Here is a 19,381-nt window from a genome sequence, read left to right on the forward strand (position 1 = left end):
CTGTCGTGAGCAGTGAAACGCGCGTAACAAGGAAATTGTCACTGAGCGTCTGAGGCGTTGGCAAATTGTCAATGACTGGTATGGTTGGCAAATTTTGTCTGTGTAGATGATGTTCCACACAACATCCCGAACGTCATCAAAACAAGATGAACCTGACGTACCTTTAATACTTATTCCGTTACGATGCAAGCTATCACTTCACATCCAACATTATTCGCACGCATGTGGCCGGCCGTGCCATGCTCCGGTGGGAGGCCGCACATTCCGACACCAGCGTCGTCATCGGGAGCCGGCAATCCGGCGGGCCCAGGATGACGCTCGGAGCCAGGGACCGGCCGGTGCCGGCACCAGTCCGGATTAGCAGCTCCCGGCGGCTGGTGGTGACAGGCTGGGCCGGGAGGCCGGCGCAGCGCCGGTGGGCCCGCGCCACTGCGGCAGACCTGTGCCCATCGCCCCCCCCCCCCCTTGCGAGAAAGCGAGCGGCGAAGAACACTTCATTACGGCGAGGACGGGGGAGGAGGGAGAGGGCTGCGCTGCGCCCTTTGAACCATTTCGTCCGATCCTGCCCAGCAGCTGGCGTTCCACGACGTTTCCAACACCGGAACAGCACCGGCCGCTTCCCACGCCACGTTGCTGAGTGACGAGCGTGATACGTCCTGAGCCTCCTCGCAAGCCTGGCGCGACCTGTGTAACCGCAGCATACCCGGGCACTGGCCGTCTGAGCCCCACCACAGACCGACAGGAGGCACCGCTCATGACCCTGACACTCGGAGAGGCTGCGGCGACGACACACATCCGGCTCCTGGGGTTGTGCGTGTCATGATGTCCGCCAAGCCGTGCGTGAGATGTGTTACGAAATCACTGACAGCGTGTGAGGGAAGGGTCTGTATGTGGGATGGGGGAGGGGCGTGGATACTTAGAGGAGCAAAACCCGAGGTTGCTCAATGCACCCCGGTTGTCATTAGTATGCGGACTGGGCAGCGGTTGATTTCAAGACGCCGCCGGTAGAATGCTTTCAATGCCTTTTTATTGAGGAATTTAGTATCTTGAGCCGTTTTCGTCAGTGGAACTCGGGCTTGGCACGTGAGCTCTGGCCCTGATTTCTACGTGATTTCACTTTCTAGATGATTCCGTTATTCTTATGGGTAGCGTGCATGCAGGATATGTAGGCATTGGTTATGTCGTGCAAACTTTGTTACAAGATCATCAACAGCAAATGCTTTGACCCCATTCTGCTGAACACGAGCGCTGAAAATATGTCTAGTTTGAAGCCCAGTGTTTTTCCTTTGTTCCCACCCGATGACGGAGATTTTTGACGGTCGTGGATCGCGTTGCAGATGGGAGCAGCGGACAGTGCGTGGATCGCGTCAATCGGCTGGTGGGCCATCTCTCCTGCAAGCAGTTCATCCAGCGGTACGGCTACCGCTACTGCTCCCGCAAGTACGTGCAGCGCAACTGCTGCGCCACGCACAAACGCCTGTGTTCCAACTCCGGGGCGTTCAGCGGGTAACGTCGGCCGCCTCGCCTCCGGGCCAAACTGTCTCCGGACCCACGCGGGCGTGGGCCGGCAGGCGGCCGCCGCCGCGCTCTTGTTGATACTGAGTTGTTACGGGCCCCGCCGGCGGTGCGGCCCGCCCGGCCGGGGGGCGCCGCCGCCGCCAGGACGCGCCGGGCGGCGCCGGACGCTGCCAACGAGCGCCAGACCCGTCCGCCGTCCCGCCGGCCTGCAGTGAAACGTGAAAACGCCATATCGTGTTAGTCGTGAATCACTGAGAAATCAAACTCGCGCGCGAGAATCCGACCGGCACTGGACCTGGAAATTGATCACTTCACTGTACCTCACAACCAAAGAGTCTCACATCGCCGCCTGGTGCCTGGTCGCGTGTGCACCGTCTGCTGCGCTGACAAATTACTGTATCCTCTACCGCTGTCCTGCACTGCACTTCACAGCCGCGAAGTCTCATGATCCATTGCAGCGTAACCGGCATCATCGTCAAGAAGCAATCGTCCATGTTTCCGCCCGACAAATGCTATTAGTCGTCTTCATTTTGTGTAGAGCTGTCGGTTCACTCAGTGACCGCCGCATAGAGAGAACGTGTCTCGTAGCATTACGCCGATCGCGGAGGCACGAGTGTTACAAGTCCGTCGCTAGGTGGCAGTATTTGTAGAATAATTGCAGTATAGATGTCGTCTGCTCCGGACTGTGAATCTGCGAAGCCAAACGGCGCATGAAATACATATTCGTGAAATACACGCTGTCTTCTTAATGCAAACTACGATTTCGACGTCCATGGGTGTCTCTGAGATCACAGCCACGCTTAATGTCAGCCAAACGGAGCCAGCTAACGCACGAAAGCGAGATCCGCACCCACCGCTAAATGAAGTCAAGTTAACGCTTGTTGTGATCGAGCCCGCGTTGCCGAACTCATTAGCTACTTAAGTTTAATTACTCCGCTCACCTCAACTATAAAGCTGACGACAAATCACGATGCCTGGGTGATGCGCTGGTTCGAAGCCAACCACCGGAACAATAATGCCGAAGTCCAGAGAACGTCGAGCGTCTCTGCCAGAAGGGAAACACAATTCCGTTTCTTCAGCTGGTGGTCGTGACCGACAGCTTGGCCTATCACGTCACGCTTGAGAGCACACCATTCCGAGACACTATTATTGTTGCAGTTGTGGCACTGAAATTGTAACAAAAAGCTGCCGGATCTTTGATACCACACCGTAGACATTACATGCTCTGTCAGTTGTTTCGTGCAGCGGTAAGGCCCGCGTCCCTTCACAGCGAATGGCAGACGCTGTGAAGCGAGGCATGTAGCTACGTGGGCGCGACTTACGACACAGGCGTCCCCTCTAAACGCCTAGTAAGGTTTCCACTTTACCACGGACAGCTGTACCATGGCCTTAACACATGTTGGAGAACCAAGATACACTTTTATTAACACACTGGTGCAAAATTATTCCCTGGTGTTACAATAGCCCCATTGAGTGGTGCAATCTGTATGCAGACCACAAACCATGTGTAATGAGAACACTGGTTTCACTGCCATCCGAGCCTTTCCACGCCAAAACTAAGGTTTCGAACAGCGGCGAGGCCCACGCACCTTGCGCAGACTGCAGTCTGAACGCATGTCCCTCGGACATTTGAGCACAACCGGACTCTCGCGAACGGGCAGCTGCGATCAAATCAATAGACAAAGAGTGCGAGCTGGCTGACACATTGGCTGGCTGATGAACGATTTGCACGCTCGCGGAGTGCAACACGACCAGAACACATATTTGCCCACACAAAACACATGTATTGACCGCGTTATCTGCGCAGCACCAGAAATTACATACAATTTAACACGCGCATCTGACATTGGAAGGCAGTTAATCAGTACGCACGACCGTGCCTGAGCCGGAATATCAGAGTGCAGGCTGCATGCCCATCTCGACATTTACCTAATTCATGGATGCACACTTCCCAATTCTGGCATACAATGCGGTGAGATAAGACTGCACGTCATACAGCATTACAGTCAACTGCGTCAAGTAGCTTCTAAAAACACGCCCTATCTTAAAGTCATATTCTAAGCCAATCTCTCTCGGCCATCATTACCGGCGTCCGCCCCAAACCCACTACATTGCAACCGTCATCTCCCCGGTACGGCCGCACTACGGCACAACGCCACACGCACGTCCGATGCGGGCCTGGCAGCCCTCGCACGGCCGACCGGCGCCTGCCCGTTACAGCTTGGCCTCGGTGGCGCCGCCGAACTTGTCTCGGATCCTGCGGCACATGGTGTGCACCTGCTCGTAGTGGGGCTGGCAGTCGGTGCGCACACGCTCCAGCCAGGCAGCCAGCCGCGGCCGGCCGGCCGTCACGTCATACGCCACCATCGCTGCAACAGCGGCGCGGACGGTCACCGCTCCCGCGGACGGTCACCGCTCCCGCGGACGGTCACCGCTCCCGCGGGCGGTCACCGCTCCCGCGGGCGGTCACCGCTCCCGCGGGCGGTCACCGCTCCCGCGGGTGGTCAACCGCTCCCGCAGGCGGTCACCGCTCCCGGGGGCGGTCAACCGCTCCCGGGGGCCGTCACCGCTCCCCCGGACGGTCACCGCTCCCGCAGGCCGTCACCGCTCCCGGGGGCCGTCACCGCTCCCGGGGGCCGTCACCGCTCCCGGGGGCCGTCACCGCTCCCGCGGACGGTCACCGCTCCCGCGGGCCGTCACCGCTCCCGGGGGCCGTCACCGCTCCCGCGGGCGGTCACCGCTCCCGGGGGCCGTCACCGCTCCCGCGGGCCGTCACCGCTCCCGGGGGCCGTCACCGCTCCCGCGGGCGGTCAACCGCTCCCGGGGGCCGTCACCGCTCCCGCGGGCGGTCACCGCTCCCGCGGACGGTCAACCTCTCCCGGGGGCCGTCACCGCTCCCGCAGGCGGTGAAACGCTCCCGGGGGCTGTCACCGCTCCCGCGGACGGTCAACCGCTACCGGCTCGGCGTCACATTGATGGGAGCACTCTCGCTGCACAAGACATGAGGTCACCGAGAGGGGGCCGGCCAGAGACAAGTCTGACGTCAGTGACGGGCCACTGATGACATAGGCGGTCTCCTCACCGACTGACGTGACGACAGGACGGCTTCACTGCTGAGTCTGACGTCAGTGACGGTGCGTGGGGAGGTGGGGATCAGCCTCACATCACGCCGCGCTACTCTGAGAAATCCCCTTAAGTAACGCTGGTGGGGAGCACCTGCGTTGCGAAACCACGCGGTCGCACAAGCACGGCGCCGCCTGGACGACTGCCGACCTGGTGCCAGGCCCCAGCACGGCGGTACTGTTGCGCACACGAACGGAGATTGGTCACATTTGGGGATGACTCGCAATAACAAAAGTAAAGGGTTATTTGGTGCCATTTCGAATGGACAGACAGCTGGCTCGGTGTCACGTTCCCACATGGCAGCGATGAGAGGCCGGCATCTTGTCGCACTGGGAAGGGGCCGGTTAGGAACCTGCCGCCTTGGAAACTGCTCTGAGCAGGGAGCGGCATGTGCGGAGGTAGAGGACTGGCGGCCGGGTGGCAGATGACGTACGGTGGGAGAGCAACAGACAGAGTTCATCGGACGTAAGTCGCCGATCAAGGCACTACTTATGTCTCCGTTATCGTAGCCAAAGGACACCCGATATGACAAAGTTCCGTGAGCCATTCTTCCCGTGCTCGTTTACTGAACGAAACGCAGCGCAGGCAGTTAAGCCTTGCGTTATTTTCGCGTAGGACGGGTTCACACGGGTTCCACTAGACACATTCAACACATAGCAATGGAGGATAATCCTGGTCCAAATAAGACCACAGTGCAACACAACCGACCGAACATGAGCAACGTACCATTCGGGTACGAAAATACTTAAACGGCTACAATTCACCAGCGCCACAGCTAGTCACGACAGGACTCACTGGGCTGCTCCAGTTCGCAGGCCGCCAGAACATCCGCCACCGTGATGGTCTGGCCGGCAATGTACGGCGTCTCCTTCAGCCACACCGTCTCAAGCTGGTCCAACACCCGCTCCATGCCCGCCTGAAAGTTCTTCATACGCTTCTCGTTGACCGGCTCACCCGTCATCATCGGGATCAGCCACTGCCGGCGGAGACGGCGGACAGTGACGCGAACGGACAGATGATCATCCAAAGCTTGTAGCAGGTACATCATGGCAAGGCCTAGACGTCGTGCAAATAATTAAGTATTGCAGCAGCACTTGCATTTTAAGCCAGTCTGACCCAGGCAGGCCGGAAAAAAAGAACAATGATTTAGACACTACGTTTATGCGCAGGTATTTCACTGAGCTACGCAACAACAAAAAATTAAAGGGAGCCATGACGGGAGCAAACTCATTCTAGCTTAAAGACCACAGTGATAGAGCAGCCAGCACATCAATTTCTTCTGCATATTCACAGGGTACGTATCTGGTCACGTCCCGCGTTCCCAGCGCGGCCCAGCACAACTGCACACCCAGCATCACCGCACCGACCTTGGTCTGGAAGTACATGGCGCACTGGAGCCGGGTGTTGGCGTGCTGCCACTCGAGGTACTCGTCAACGCGGGCCTGGGCCTGCGAGTCCTTCGGGTACCAATGGTCCGCCACCGGATACTCCCGGCACAGGAAGCGCAGGATGGCCACACTGCCGGCGCACGACCGACCGGTCACGCTCACTCGCCGCCGGCCCGAGCCGACCTCATGACCGGTGATCATGTCTGGTGGTCGGTCACATTCACTCGCCGCCGGCCCGAACCGACCTCGTGACCGGTCACGCTCACTCGCCGCCGGCCCGAGCCGACCTCATGACCGGTGATCATGTCTGGTGGTCGGTCACACTCACTCGCCGCCGGCCCGAGCCGACCTCATGACCGGTGATCATGTCTGGTGGTCGGTCACACTCATTCGCCGCCGGTCCGAGCCGACCTCACGACCGGTCACACTCACTCGCCGCCGGCCCGAGCCGACCCCGTGACCGGTCACGCTCACTCGCCGCCGGCCCGAGCCTGTCTGGTGATCGGTCACGCTCACTCGCCGCCGGCCCGAGCCGATCTCCTGACCGGTCATGCTCACTCGCCGCCGGCCCGAGCCTGTCTGGTGATCGGTCACGCTCACTCGCCGCCGGCCCGAGCCGACCTCGTGACCGGTCACGCTCACTCGCCGCCGGCCCGAGCCGACCTCGTGACCGGTCACGCTCACTCGCCGCCGGCCCGAGCCTGTCTGGTGATCGGTCACGCTCACTCGCCGCCGGCCCGAGCCCGCCTCAAGGCCGGTTAACGCGGCAAAGATGCTGTTTCCTTCTGTCCCGTTGTGGCGTGTCGGTATGTTTGCCATTAAACACAAATCCTTGATTAATGAAGTTCATCCGCTGGCTTCAACACTTGTCTAATTTCATACAAATAATGCTTGCAAACAACCATACGCAGCGACGAAAGCACTGGTCGACCTCATCTATACACCTACCTACTTAACTATAAATATTCATATAATCCGCGCTCGATACATAAATCAGTCAACCGGCAACATCGCCCACAACCACCATCATTCGAAAGTCGTCTGGGCAGCAATCGGCATGAGCGAGGGCATGGCCATAAAATAGGGACTGTGGATAGCCTTGAGATGTGATTATGACACATTCTGCAGTGCTGTGAATGTTAAACGTGAAGCTTCATACAGTCCAAAAGCTAAACGATGTACTAAAAATGCCTGATACGGATCTAGGGGAGACCAGACATTCGCGATCTACATTGCTGGCCGCCGGGTTCGGCAATAGGTTTTGGTACGATATTTGAAAGCAAAGGTGAAAGAGTGTCGTATGCTGACAAGAATCGAGAGACCCGTTCGGCTACTTGTCAAAGAGTATGCTCTAGACGCAAAAGTCTCCCGATCCACATTCGCAAACTAAAGCTTCCTCAACACAGTCGCCACACACAAGATGGCTTCTGTCATTCTGGAGAATCGCGAGGTTTAATCTGTCTGTGGTAGTGACTTTGATCTCGCGATTTCTTGCAATTTGTTGGGCCAAAGTGTGGGGGATGCGTGCCAGGTTGTCGTGTGAATTGTGAGAAAAGACATCGTATATCCCACGGTTACTTATTCCAGCTATGCATTACCCCATACACATCTAACGCCACTAAATCGGGAACAACTATGCCCAGCGTGCTCGGCCGAAGAGGGTCATTGTCATAGATATAAAGGACCAGATACCACCATCTTGGAACAGTCATCGAGCCGTCTGTGCGGGCTGCCTGGGCACTCTGGAGCGGGTCGGTATGCAGTGTTCTTGGTAAGAAGTTCATTGTTTTGCGGCTTTCGTTGGATATACCGCATGGTAGCGTGGTCTTTAAAAGCCACAGGTATGCCCCGTTGGCCATGGATTGACTATTTTGTGCTGTTATAGTAAGATGGTGGTGACGGTGCCAGTCAGAGGCACCAATCAGGCCGTACGGCTCTCTTTCAGGGGACATTTATGGTCTTGTTGGAATCAGTGCTCCCCAGGTTTTTTTAATTTCTGATGGCCTCTTTCCACTTCTTAACTGACCTGTCTGACTTCTTGGATTAAGCTTTACAAGCCTAGTATCTTTCCTTGGCTGTACATTAGGGATGTCGTAATTACTAGTTTGTCACAGTCACTTCCTGCCTTGTACCTGGATGGTGTATTTCTTCAAGTCACATATAATTTTAGTTACCTGTCGCTTTGTCCCTGTCACGAAGAGTGCCTTCAATGCAATGCCAAAATTCTCGTATTGCTTTCTATTTTCTGTTCATAAAGGGAGTGTTTCAGATTTGAGGATATGGAAGCAAACATCGGATATGATGGAAAAAGCCCACTTTTGTATATTAGTGTACTTCAAGTGGAAGATACTGATCTAGACAGCCCAATCCTCTGTTTAGTAAATATGCTCCTCAATGCGTCATGGTTTGTTTACGTCATCGTACCTGGCAGAACATTTATCGAGAGCCAGTTGACGGCCATTGCATCTGGAAATCGTCCTCACGAACGCCAGATCTGAACACCTCCACAACTATGTTTTGATAGCCTTGATAGTCACATGGCTTATGCAATGGCAGGGGTTGAATGACGTTATTATAACGTCATGAATGCTAAGATGACTTTGAAACACCCTTCCCGAGAAACTCTCCCCATTTCCTCGGGCATGTAGCTCAGGAACTAGGCGGGATTACATCTTAAGAAGGGCACGATTGCGATTAGCACCGAAAGGTATTCAAGATGGCTCTTTCAATTCAGAACCCATGTAAATGTGACTCCTCTTTATGTAGGCACAGCGCACCAGTACTGGATGTTGTGCATTATTCTAACAAATTTGTGTCTGCACACCAAAGCCTAGGCCATATATTAATATTTTCATTGATCTTGAATGCCACACAACCAGTGGATTGGCGGATTAGAATGGCGTTATCATGGCGTAACGGGTGCCTGGATAGCCTTGAAATGGTCTGCACATCTTCATGGGCGTGCAGCTAAGAAACTAAAGGATTTAAAGTCTTAAGAAGGGCGTGACTCTCAAATGCGCCGAGTGATCAAACTGGTACTTTCAGTTCAAAGCCCCATAAAATGTGGGACACTCCCTTTAAAGTTGCCGCGTACATCACTGGACTCCGTACGCTTCAGATATATCGCTAAATAAATTTAAGTTAAAATTGTTAAATTATACGCACGCGGCCTACTGGCCACATACCTGTGTCACTGACCGTTTGTTCGTTATGGGTACGAAGACAGCCTGATGTCCTTGCTGCCCTATTGCAAATCCGTCTCGTGTGTACGTTTCCGCTTCTCATGCCGTTGCAATAAATGGTTGGCCGCATGAAGATAAAACAGCATTAACAGCCTTATTCTGCGTAGAGCAACCATGAATATGGACAGATGGATATATCACATTCTAACGTTAATTCATAAATACTGTTTTTATATGCATAAGGTTCCTCGCAAATGCACTTAACAACTTACGTTTGCCGCAAAGCACAACATCATATCTGCCACAAAATACTAGGCAATCGGTTCGCTGGTGCTATGCACCTACCGTTAACGGCTTTTTCAGGATCTGTACACATATTTCGATGTTGCGGTTGTTCCCCAGCATCATGTCTCTGGCGTTTAGCAGCCACCACACATTTAAGTCTCGGCACCAGAGATGCTACGCTGGCGTTAAGCGGAGGTGAAGAGATAATCACCAGACGGTCTTGCCTGTCTCAGACGGCCTCAGTATATGTGGTACATGCATAGATATGGTACATATATAGATAACGGTGGTTGCTCTATGCACACTGAATGGCATCTAATGTCCGTTATATATCTTAACATTCCAATGTTGCGAGCATGGTACGCGATAGAACGTCCAGTCCAATTATACGTTACTAAACGACTAAACCGTACATATTTTTCGACTACATTTTCATTCAGTGGAAGCAAATCTGTCTTGGAACATATTCCCTTCACAAAGGCATACTTGTACCAGTGGCAGGCACGCAGCCAGAACATTGGCAAGGGCACAAGCTTGACAAAGGGCTCCTGATGGTGAAAGCCCTCCCCCAAGAGAAATTATCGGATACGGCGTATTTGCTAATTAAAATTCTACCTTCCACAACTGAAATGCAAGCCAGAAGCCATCGTAAGATCACTTCTACCTCAATCTACAGTCAATAAACATGTGTTAAACGATTGCGTGAAACAAATCAACGGCGCTCTTCATTTCACAATGGTCCAGTGGACCATTTCTAACCCGATAGGACTCAGAAGCCTTCTCAGAATCTTTACATGGATTGTGCAGAGATATGAACCCCACAAATGTAGACCGAAATGGGTTAACAACTTGCATTAACATTGCCAGGCCATATTTGCCCGGAAATGTTAAAAATTCAGCCTGAATCTCATACCGATACAAATTATGTAACGTAGGTGCGCGCTGGCAAATCTTAGAGACAAAAACTGCCAGGCGCCGATGCCAGGCGTTAGTCTCCATACCCCGCGCAGCGCCGGCTCCTCGGCCAACACGTTAGTCTCCATACCCCGCGCAGCGCCGGCTCCTCGGTCAACACTAATTCGTGGACAACGGAGGGACGAGGGTGATAACGCACTTGAAAGAAGTACCTTTGCGCGCTTTAGGACATTAAATTCTACATTTCTGGGGTGGTCCTAGCAACATTTTATGTGCGATGTTTACATGGGTGTTGAGAACGGATTGTTCATTACAGCAACGCGAAGTGGAATATAATATAGAATCTGCTGTTGTAAAAAGAAGGGTAAAGGTAGAATCTCTTCCTTTTGTGTTGTTTTAACTTTCAATCTGTCCAGGCGATAAACTCAAAGTTGCAGAAAAGATGCGCGCAGTCTTACCTTTGACCGGTAAGAATTAATTTTAACGGACATTCGAAACCCGTTTACAACGGTCGTTCTCCCGCGCACAGCACCCGCCGCCTAGTGTTACACGTAGTGGCCAACGCCGTTCGGGTGTACGGAAACTGCAGCCCAGGCCACCGCTGTCCTTGCTCCCGAGATTGCGGGCACGCATTTTAAGACCTGTGATGTAATTACTTTCACTACTCGATTCCGCAAAGAATTAAAATTTTCAGGCAAACATGGGATGGCCTGGTTCGTTTTTTAATGCATTTCAATCGATTCTATTTAACACCAATGAAACACGTTACCTCTTTCCGGGTAGGAAAGAAATACCCAGTCTCATAAAAATTACCTCCCCCTCTTAAAAGAAAATACGAATATTCTCTCATGTAATTCTCAGAAGCAATGGAAGAAACCAAACGCCCCCCCCCCCCCCGACCAGGGGGCACGCTATTGTTCGCCGCTGACGGGACATTCCATTTCACCGCGGGGCATCTTCCTGTGACAGACCTGGTGACACGGGCGGGATCCCTCGCCGATCCGGAGGCCACTGGACGGATACATGATGTCACATTGTTCCCCTCCCTGATGCGGGAGACATGTGACCCGTGCAGTTGACTCCAGATCGACGCAACAACCCTGATTGGCGCAGTTCACCCTGTTAAGCACTGTTTGACCGTGAGCGATAAGGAAGCCCCAGACCTCTCCCTGCACAAAACTCTTACACAATTCTTCAAGCATTGCTTCGGCATCTGCCGCATCTGCCGCAAAGTCACCTTAGTCCGGGGTGATCCACCCGGGGCGCGCACGGACTGGGGCAACGCGTGCCTGCCAGCCGGCGCAATCACGCCCCATCTGCAGACCATGATCATCACGTTACGTTAGAAATGAGGTTTGAAAATGAATATCTTAACAGGAATGATGTAACCGTCAATGCCAGAGAAAGACGGAACAGTGCAGCACCAACTAAAATAACACAGAAAAGATAAAAACATACCGATACTGGCACACCAACAAGTTGCCGCGCCATTCGCATCGCTGATTAACACCGCCACCTTGTGGCAGGTACGAGCACTTCAAGTATGTGTCGGCGACCACCTGCGGCACTGTCGCAATGGCAAGCTGTCCGTTATACACGCCAGAAACGTTAGATACTGATGTTGCCTGACCGATATATAGACCAATAACGACTCAGTGGGTCCCCAATCAGCGCAAAAGGCTCTCTGATTGTTATCTGGGGAACCGTCCCCGTAGGCCGAAGCCCTTCAATAAAAATCCACTAGCCTTTCGCGCCCAAGACCTTCCGATCGGGCCGTTGGTCTTCGGACTCGGTGGGCCCTCTAGGCCCTCCGGGCCTGTTCGAACATTGCCTGTGGCCAAATCGGGGCCCCTTGCCAACACAGGACCCCTATTAGGCGCTGTGTGACGCCAACAGACGCTGCGGCCCAGTCCAATGTAGACCCCTTGTTCCGGCTTTGTACCTGCCTGAGAAATGGACACTCAGGTTCATGCCGCCACGGCGCCGACCGTGTGTTACTGATGGCGTCTGACCAACATATAGACCATCATCGACTCAGGAGACCTCTGATCATTGCGCAGGCCCCTCTGGTTGGCTATGGAGTGCCTGGCCCCGCGGGCCGGGCCCCTGAATGCGACTTCCCGCCGTCCTTTTGGGCTCTTCGGGCCCTCAAATCGCTTCCTTGATCGCAGGTTCCGAGGGGCACTTCGAGCCCCTAGGAACCTAATGTGGGGGGGGGGGGGGGAAGGGGAACGCGTCTCATCTGCCCACTAACTGCACTACTTAGCCACAACCTAGTCATAAATTGAGAACCAACCAAAAACTCACACTTCATCGGACTTAGCACGCGCTCGGGTGGGGTCAATTTACCCCTTTTGTTGTTGTTTGATGGAGTTGACGGGCGCGCCGACTGCGGTGGTCATTTGGCGCCCATAACGAGTTTTGCTCTACCTGTCTAATGAGCCGCATAAATGGTCCCAAAGTTGAAGTATTTGAGAAACAAAAAGATCTGTTGAGATTCCCGAGTGTGAGTTGTCTCCTAGTGTATCACAAAGGGTAAAAATGCCTCTCCAGAATGATTTCCGAACGGCGCGGCGTAGCCGCGCCAAACTTTGTATAGCTGTAGACAATTGAAAGGTGGATCGTTCGGTCAAATAAATCTAGATGTACCTTGTAAGGTCGCTGACCACTTCAATCAAAGTCAGACCATGGATTCAGCGAGGTCAATTTCTAGGGAATCTTTCAACCTGATGCAGCAACGCAGTGTTATACGAGGTCATACATCTCTGAGATATTTTCTTAGGCAACGCAACAATTGAACGAATAAATTCCATTGACCTAAGGTCAGGTGCGAAGATCAGACCAAAATAAAAACCAACCTGTTTTATTACTCTTGGGCCTGCTGCACGGGGTAGTTTCTAGGGCTCATTTGAAATTAATTGTTCACAGGAACCGCATTATACATCTTCCATGGACCTCATAAACGTCAAAATAGGTCACTGACCTAAAATGTCCCGGGTCAACATTTTGCTTTTACGGGCATATTGCTAAGTGCAACCTTTGTCACTTATTAAAATGCAAAACTCAAAAAGTATTGCAAGATTTTGGTCACCATAGCCTTTAAAACGTCAAACAAGGTCAATGACCTTCGGCGAGCATGTGAACTTTTGTTTAGAACAGGTATCTAGATTATGGGGGCGCTTTGGATGCCAACCTGGAGTTTGACCTTCTTTGACCTTATTAGACCCGAAGGTCATGACCTAGGAACCTTATGACCTCAAACTTTGACATAAGTGAGTTCACGTGCAGGGCAACACACCCCGCGCATATTGAGCCTCTAGCTTTCTCAGTTTCTGCGATCTCAAGGGGGTCACAGTGACCCCCACCCGGGTGAAGGGTTTCTAGCCAGCCAGCCGGGCGTGTTAAATGATGACTAAACAAAATCTGCTCACCGTGCTCGGCATCGTAGCATGGACACCACGCGGGCCGCCTGTACGCAGCGGCATTTGTCGCCATAAACGAGTGCTCTGATGCGTAAGTTTGGTGTTTCGCGCGCTGGTACCGGGTCATCGTGAGATGAAAGCGACTGACTCTAGCCCGAACCGTCACTCAGGTGACTACGAACAAACACCAAATAGGAGCGCCGTAGGTACGGTATGGGGACAATGGAAAGTCTAGTCGATTCTGCAAAAGAATGAACGTTCTCGGGCAAAGATGGGATGGCCTTGTTCGCTTTTAAACTCATTTCGACCCCCTCTACTCACCACTAATAAAAACCCTTATTGGTTACGAGCAAGGGGGTATCTCAAGCAGAACACAAGGAGGCACATGTTGTTCCCGGTCATGAGCTGAAGGGTTATGCTGTTTCACCGCGGGGTGTCTTCCGGCTGCCATTCTGGCGACACGGAGCGGGATCCTCTGGTCAATCAGGAGGCTCTTAGAGGGATATATCATCCTTCTTACCCGCGTAGTTGGCCCCTGATCGACAAAGAAACTGCCATTGACGCAAAAACCTCTCTGCTCACCGCAGGCAGTTCAATAATTGGCGCGCTGACTCCAGTTCGGCTTAACGGCCCGTGCTGGAACTGGACTGAATGGCTCGCCGTCCGGTACTGGGGGTCCTGATGACCGGCGCAGGACCATTCCATTGTCCCAATGGGAACACTTCCTATAAGTTATACTGTTTGCTTTCATTGTCATTGTCACATTACTCGACCAACACAAGAGGTCATTTGTCATTAGGGGTCGCGTCCCGTCCCTGTTGAGCAAATGTTCCCCCGAACGACTTGAGACCCCTTGTTGGCACAGCACACCTTGCTAGGCACTGGGCCCCTGACCGATACAGGAGCCCCGCATTGTTGCCCGAACCCCGACCACTGCAAATCGCGGGCCCGACCGTGTCCCTGTTTGGAAACTGGTCCCCAAGAGCTCAGATCGACACGGAGCCGACTGTTCGGTGCGGGTGACTTCTGGCCGAAACCGAGGAACTCAGGGTCTCAGGGGTCCAAGATCGGTACATGAGACCCTCTAACTGAAATCTGAGATCGCGGCCCTACGGACAGGGGCATTAAATGTGACCTACAGCCAGTCCTTCCGACCCTCCAGTCTTCCAACCGGGCCCCTAATTTTTTTATCGCAGGGGCCCTTCGTCCCCTGTTCAGCATCCTCAAACAAAACCTGTGACTTGACACATCACCTCCTGTTAGGCACTGTGATACCCTGACCGACGCAGGGGCCCCAAACATTGTTTCAGGGACCTAGACCAATGCAAGTCGTGGCCCACGGCCTTGCCGCTGCTTGGGAACTGGACCCCCGGGGTTCACACCGACAGGGAGCCAACTGTTTGGTGTTAGTGGTTTCTGGCGGACCGAGACCCGCGGAGTGTTTCAGGCGGTCCTCAAACGATGCAAGAGGACCTCTGACTGATATTTAAGGTCACGACCAAACGGGCCACGGTTCTTTTTGTGACCTACATCCAACCCTTCAGACCTTTGTGCCCTCCAACCGAGCCTTTCGTCGTCGGTTTTGCTGGGCCGCCCGAGCCCCTCTTCGGGCTTCATCGAACACTGACCCTTTTTGACCCTTAAATCGGGCGCTAAATCGTGGGTACCGAAGAGCCCGAAGGGCCCCTCGAAACCTACAGGGGGGGGGGGAGGGCACAAGCCCCCTGTGCCCCCCTGCCTGGGCTACTGACCAGTGGTGGAATATAGTGGTATTGTAGTCATAATTTGACTGAAACATTGTTCCATCTGCCGGCGGGACAGTAATTACGTAGTGAAACGGGCCCCTGACAGACATTTGAAACTATCTGAAATTAAACTGGATGTAAAAAATGACTTATTTGAACGACGTAATTGGTCAGGGAGGCGTGCTGAAAGCGCGTCCGAGACAGCTTTGCTTTTTAACACATTACGGCCTAAGCAACTGATTTTGGCAACGATATAATTAATTAGATCATTAAAAAGCAGCCAACGGCCATCTCTGTTTGTTTTGGTTCCATATTCTTTAAAATTTGCATCAAAATTTTTGGGTTACTCAAAACCAAACAGAGATGGCCGTTGGCTGCTTTTGTTTTTACCATTCACCTAAATCCATTTTTATCTTCACCAGTCTAACCTGCAACACATGCCATCACTGCAAAGTCCCGAGACCAGAAGCGTTTAAACGGGACTTCTCACCACAAAGGATATCAGCCGACTTTAGTCGGTGTCGGAAATGGAGGCAACACCAACACGTTGGTCGATGTCGGAAAGAGAGACAACACCTTTGTCAGTGTCGGAAGGAGACAGCACCTTAGTTAGTGTCGGAAAGAGATACAGCACCTTTATCGGTGTCGGAAAGAGAGACAGCACGTTTATCGGTGTCGGAAAGAGACAGCACCTTCATCGGTTTCGGAAAGACAGACTGCACCATGATGGCACGCAAAGTCATGTCAAGGAACAGCGACCATTGCAAAGGGCACGTGTGCGGAAACAACTTCATGGTAGGACGGGTGGACCCGAAATGGAACATGTGGAGAGGTTGTCAACAGGTGAACACTCACCTTTCAGTGAGCCTGAAGCCATCTTTATTGATGGCCGGGACTAGTCCGAACGGATTTACCTCTGCCAAGTATTTGTCACTGCGGTGCTCGCCTGCAACAGGTATATTAAAGATGTATTAGCATGCAGTGTCCCCCTGTGAAATAGTATATCATTGTTCCTTGCGACTACACTTGTGTTTTCTTCCGGCACATTCCTAGTCTGGTGTGCATTTCAGAACGCATCAGCTGCCAATGTGCATCCAAGCTTCGTTTTAATTAAGGTTTGCAAAATATTTTCAAAAGAAGCTGAATGAATGTAAATTATGTGAGTACCAGTCAGTGGACATCCTTGAATTATTGGTGGGAACAAACTACCACCAGGCTGATATATGTAGCATATGACAGAACACAGCTTATCATCCACGAAATTTTACAACAGGGAACCATACATTTGGTAAAGACAAACGTTGACATGTTAAAAAGTTAAGTCTCACCTTTACGCAAAGCGACAGGGTGATCTTGATATGGTATGTTGGCAAGCTTACAGAACATCACTACTGCTCTGGATGGCTGTGACATTAAGTCATAATACAGCTTCAGTCGAGACATGATTGGCTGAAATCAATACAATGGTTAATTGACAAAATCATCGAAAGAAACCATAACTGCATTGATGATAGTGACATAAAAACAGCAAAAAAGAAGGCATTCAAGATCAGCAAATGATATCTGGCTTATCAACATAGATACCGCATCTTTTATAACCTATATAATAGATCAACATGACAATTACATCGATCAAATTCCAAATGATCACCAAGTCCATAAATGCCTTATGCAGCATGGAGCAAGCAGGTTAATGATGGCGATTGGGAATCAAAAAAGGCCACTGGGCCTGTCAGTCCCGGTCTCGTCAGGCTCCCGGCCCAGTAACCGAACAGTCTCAAACCATGGCTAGATTAAGTTTCAGATGTCATTCATGATGTCTGCCCAGTACATGCCAAGCCTAGACTTGAACTGCTTAGCTGAGGCTGACGACACTACCGGATGTGGAAGAGTGTTCAAACCGTTGGCACCGCGCGTGCTGAACGAATTACGGTGGACGTGAGTCCTAGCTCGAGGTTTTCTCGGCTTCCATTAGTGTCCTCTTTTCACCTCCAAGCTGTGTCTTGTCAAGACCTCCTCAGATAGTGATATACCTCCGTGAAGCAGTTGATATGCTGTAACCATGTCTCCACTGCCACCACGGTAGTACAGCGAGGACAATTGAAGGAGTCTAAATCTCTCAGGGTATGGTCCGCGTGTTACTTCATACACAAGACGGGTCGCTCGTCGCTGAACCTGCTCCAGCCGCTTCTCGAACACTTTGCCGAACGGGCCCCAGATGACGTTGCCATACTCCAAATACGGGCATATTAAGATATTAAAGTGGCAACATATGAACATCGATGTTGGCAAAAGACCGCCTCACGGCTGCCAGCATCTGGTTGGCCTTCGGGATCGTCTCCGCAATCTGCACGTGCAACTTGAGCCTATAATCCACAAAGACCCCGAGGTCCTTTTCGGTGGACTCGACCGCGATTTCGGCACCGTCCAAAAGTACGTCAGCCTCGGGTTGCAGCTCCCAATGTGCACTACTGCACTGCTTTACTGCATTAAAGGGGAGCAGCCACTCCTCTGACTATTTGACTAGGGTGTCAAGGTCAACCCATGGAGGTGAGTAAGTCAGAGACCTCGGGATACGACAGAAGATCTTGGTGTCATCCACCAAGATCCTGACCACGCTTTGCACTTGTTCTACCAGGTCGTTCACAAAGATTATGAATAGCATTGGCCCAAGCACTAATCCTTGCGGTATGCTACTGACCACATTGATCCAGTCCTATTTTCAGCTCTGGACTGGCATTCTCTGCATCCAGTTGATAAAGAAAGCCCTGATCCAGCATAGCAAGATGCCTCTCACACCCTAAGCATGGAGCTTGGAGAGCAGATGGTTGAGGCCCAGGATCAACAGCTTTGCTGAAGTCCAGATACCCCATGTCCACGAGCTCTCCATGCTCTGCCATGGCGCTCCAATCTTTCATGATTTCTAACAGCTGGATGATACAGGACTGCTTTGGGAGAAATCCATAGTGGGCTGCATGAAGAAGTTGAGACTCTGAGAAGTGATTAATTATGGCATCTAAGACAAAATATTCTAGTATCTTGGAGGGAACACCAGTAAGACTCATGCTCCTACAATCTTAACCACTGCCTCCACACACCATGCATTTTTAGAGACTATGACAAAAATACAACAGCAAAACAATATTGGCAACACACCATACATCCACTAATGGCCAGGTGACACCATGACAACTAATAATTACATATTTCTTTTTGCTAAGTACTAGCACAGTAATAACATGTAATGTCACTGCCTGGATGAGGCCAGAAATTTTCCAGGAGTTAAATTAACCTAACCTAACCTAACCTACCATTTCTCATACCCCTACCACTGTCTACCCCTATCCCTAATTCTAACACTACCTCCTTTTCTTGATTCCGCAACATGATGATTCGATCCATGCCCATCCAACACCTACCAATCACCACTCAGTGCCATGGCTGTAGCGTATTACAAACTCTACCAAAGTAAACAAAGTCGCCAATTCTCACACAGCCGTTTTTTAACGATTGCAATGTTCTGAAACAATGCGAGCCTCAAAACAAGTCCGGCCTTTTGCCCCGCAGATTACCATAGGCGTAATGTTGGCGGCCAGAAATGATTGGGGCCGTCATTCCCCACTACATCTCTCACCTTCACCGCCCCACCTCAAAGCTTATGGAGGGAAATTTGGGGTATTTACGTGTTTTTCTGTACATCCCCGTGTCATGCAAATTTGCATAAGTTCAGATTTGTATTAGCTGCGTTGGGTATGCCTTTTTGATTCATCCCGTTTATGATTCTCATTCTACTCAGTCACAAG

The 19,381-nt window shown here is 52.0% G+C and overlaps 2 protein-coding genes across 6 annotated transcripts in view; one reads left to right on the forward strand and one right to left on the reverse strand.

Annotated features, from left to right (window-relative positions):
• The window catches only part of LOC119098650 (A disintegrin and metalloproteinase with thrombospondin motifs 16), a 52,378-nt gene extending 50,125 nt beyond the window's left edge, over nt 1–2,253 (forward strand). For both annotated transcript variants that reach the window (XM_037221627.1, XM_037221626.1), the window contains exon 17: nt 1,338–2,253. In XM_037221627.1, the coding sequence (XP_037077522.1) occupies nt 1,338–1,510 (173 nt within the window). In that variant the 3' untranslated portion in view covers nt 1,511–2,253. The remainder of the gene's footprint in view (nt 1–1,337) is intronic.
• A 664-nt stretch (nt 2,254–2,917) lies between these two features.
• Nucleotides 2,918–19,274, reverse strand: LOC119098651 (glutathione S-transferase theta-1). 4 transcript variants are annotated; one of them, XM_037221631.1, is made up of 6 exons: nt 19,262–19,274; nt 16,907–17,027; nt 16,434–16,524; nt 6,009–6,159; nt 5,437–5,617; nt 2,918–3,887 (listed from the first exon to the last, which is right to left on the reverse strand). In XM_037221631.1, the coding sequence occupies exons 2-6, from the start codon at nt 17,019–17,021 to the stop codon at nt 3,733–3,735; spliced, it is 693 nt and encodes a 230-aa protein (XP_037077526.1). In that variant the 5' UTR covers nt 17,022–17,027; nt 19,262–19,274; the 3' UTR covers nt 2,918–3,732. The 4 variants fall into 4 exon arrangements, with proteins under 4 accessions (XP_037077526.1, XP_037077525.1, XP_037077524.1 ...); XM_037221630.1 differs by having other exon boundaries at nt 19,213–19,273; XM_037221629.1 differs by lacking the exon at nt 19,262–19,274 and adding an exon at nt 19,151–19,176.
• Between the last annotated feature and the right edge of the window lie 107 nt (nt 19,275–19,381).

The sequence above is a fragment of the Pollicipes pollicipes genome, unplaced genomic scaffold (genome assembly GCF_011947565.3).
Source record: "Pollicipes pollicipes isolate AB1234 unplaced genomic scaffold, Ppol_2.1 Scaffold_4740;HRSCAF=5597_pilon_pilon_pilon, whole genome shotgun sequence".
Classification (NCBI taxonomy): Eukaryota; Metazoa; Arthropoda; class Thecostraca; order Pollicipedomorpha; family Pollicipedidae; genus Pollicipes; species Pollicipes pollicipes.

What these genes read in the sequence shown, in the direction of transcription:
- LOC119098651 (XM_037221629.1), bottom strand. An exon ending in CCCTGTCGCTTTGCGTAAAG is followed by an intron (nt 16,525 to 16,906) that starts GTGAGACTTAAC and finishes TACCTGTTGCAG; the next exon opens with GCGAGCACCGCAGTGACAAA. An exon ending in CTGCGAACTGGAGCAGCCCA is followed by an intron (nt 3,888 to 5,436) that starts GTGAGTCCTGTC and finishes CCGCTGTTGCAG; the next exon opens with CGATGGTGGCGTATGACGTG.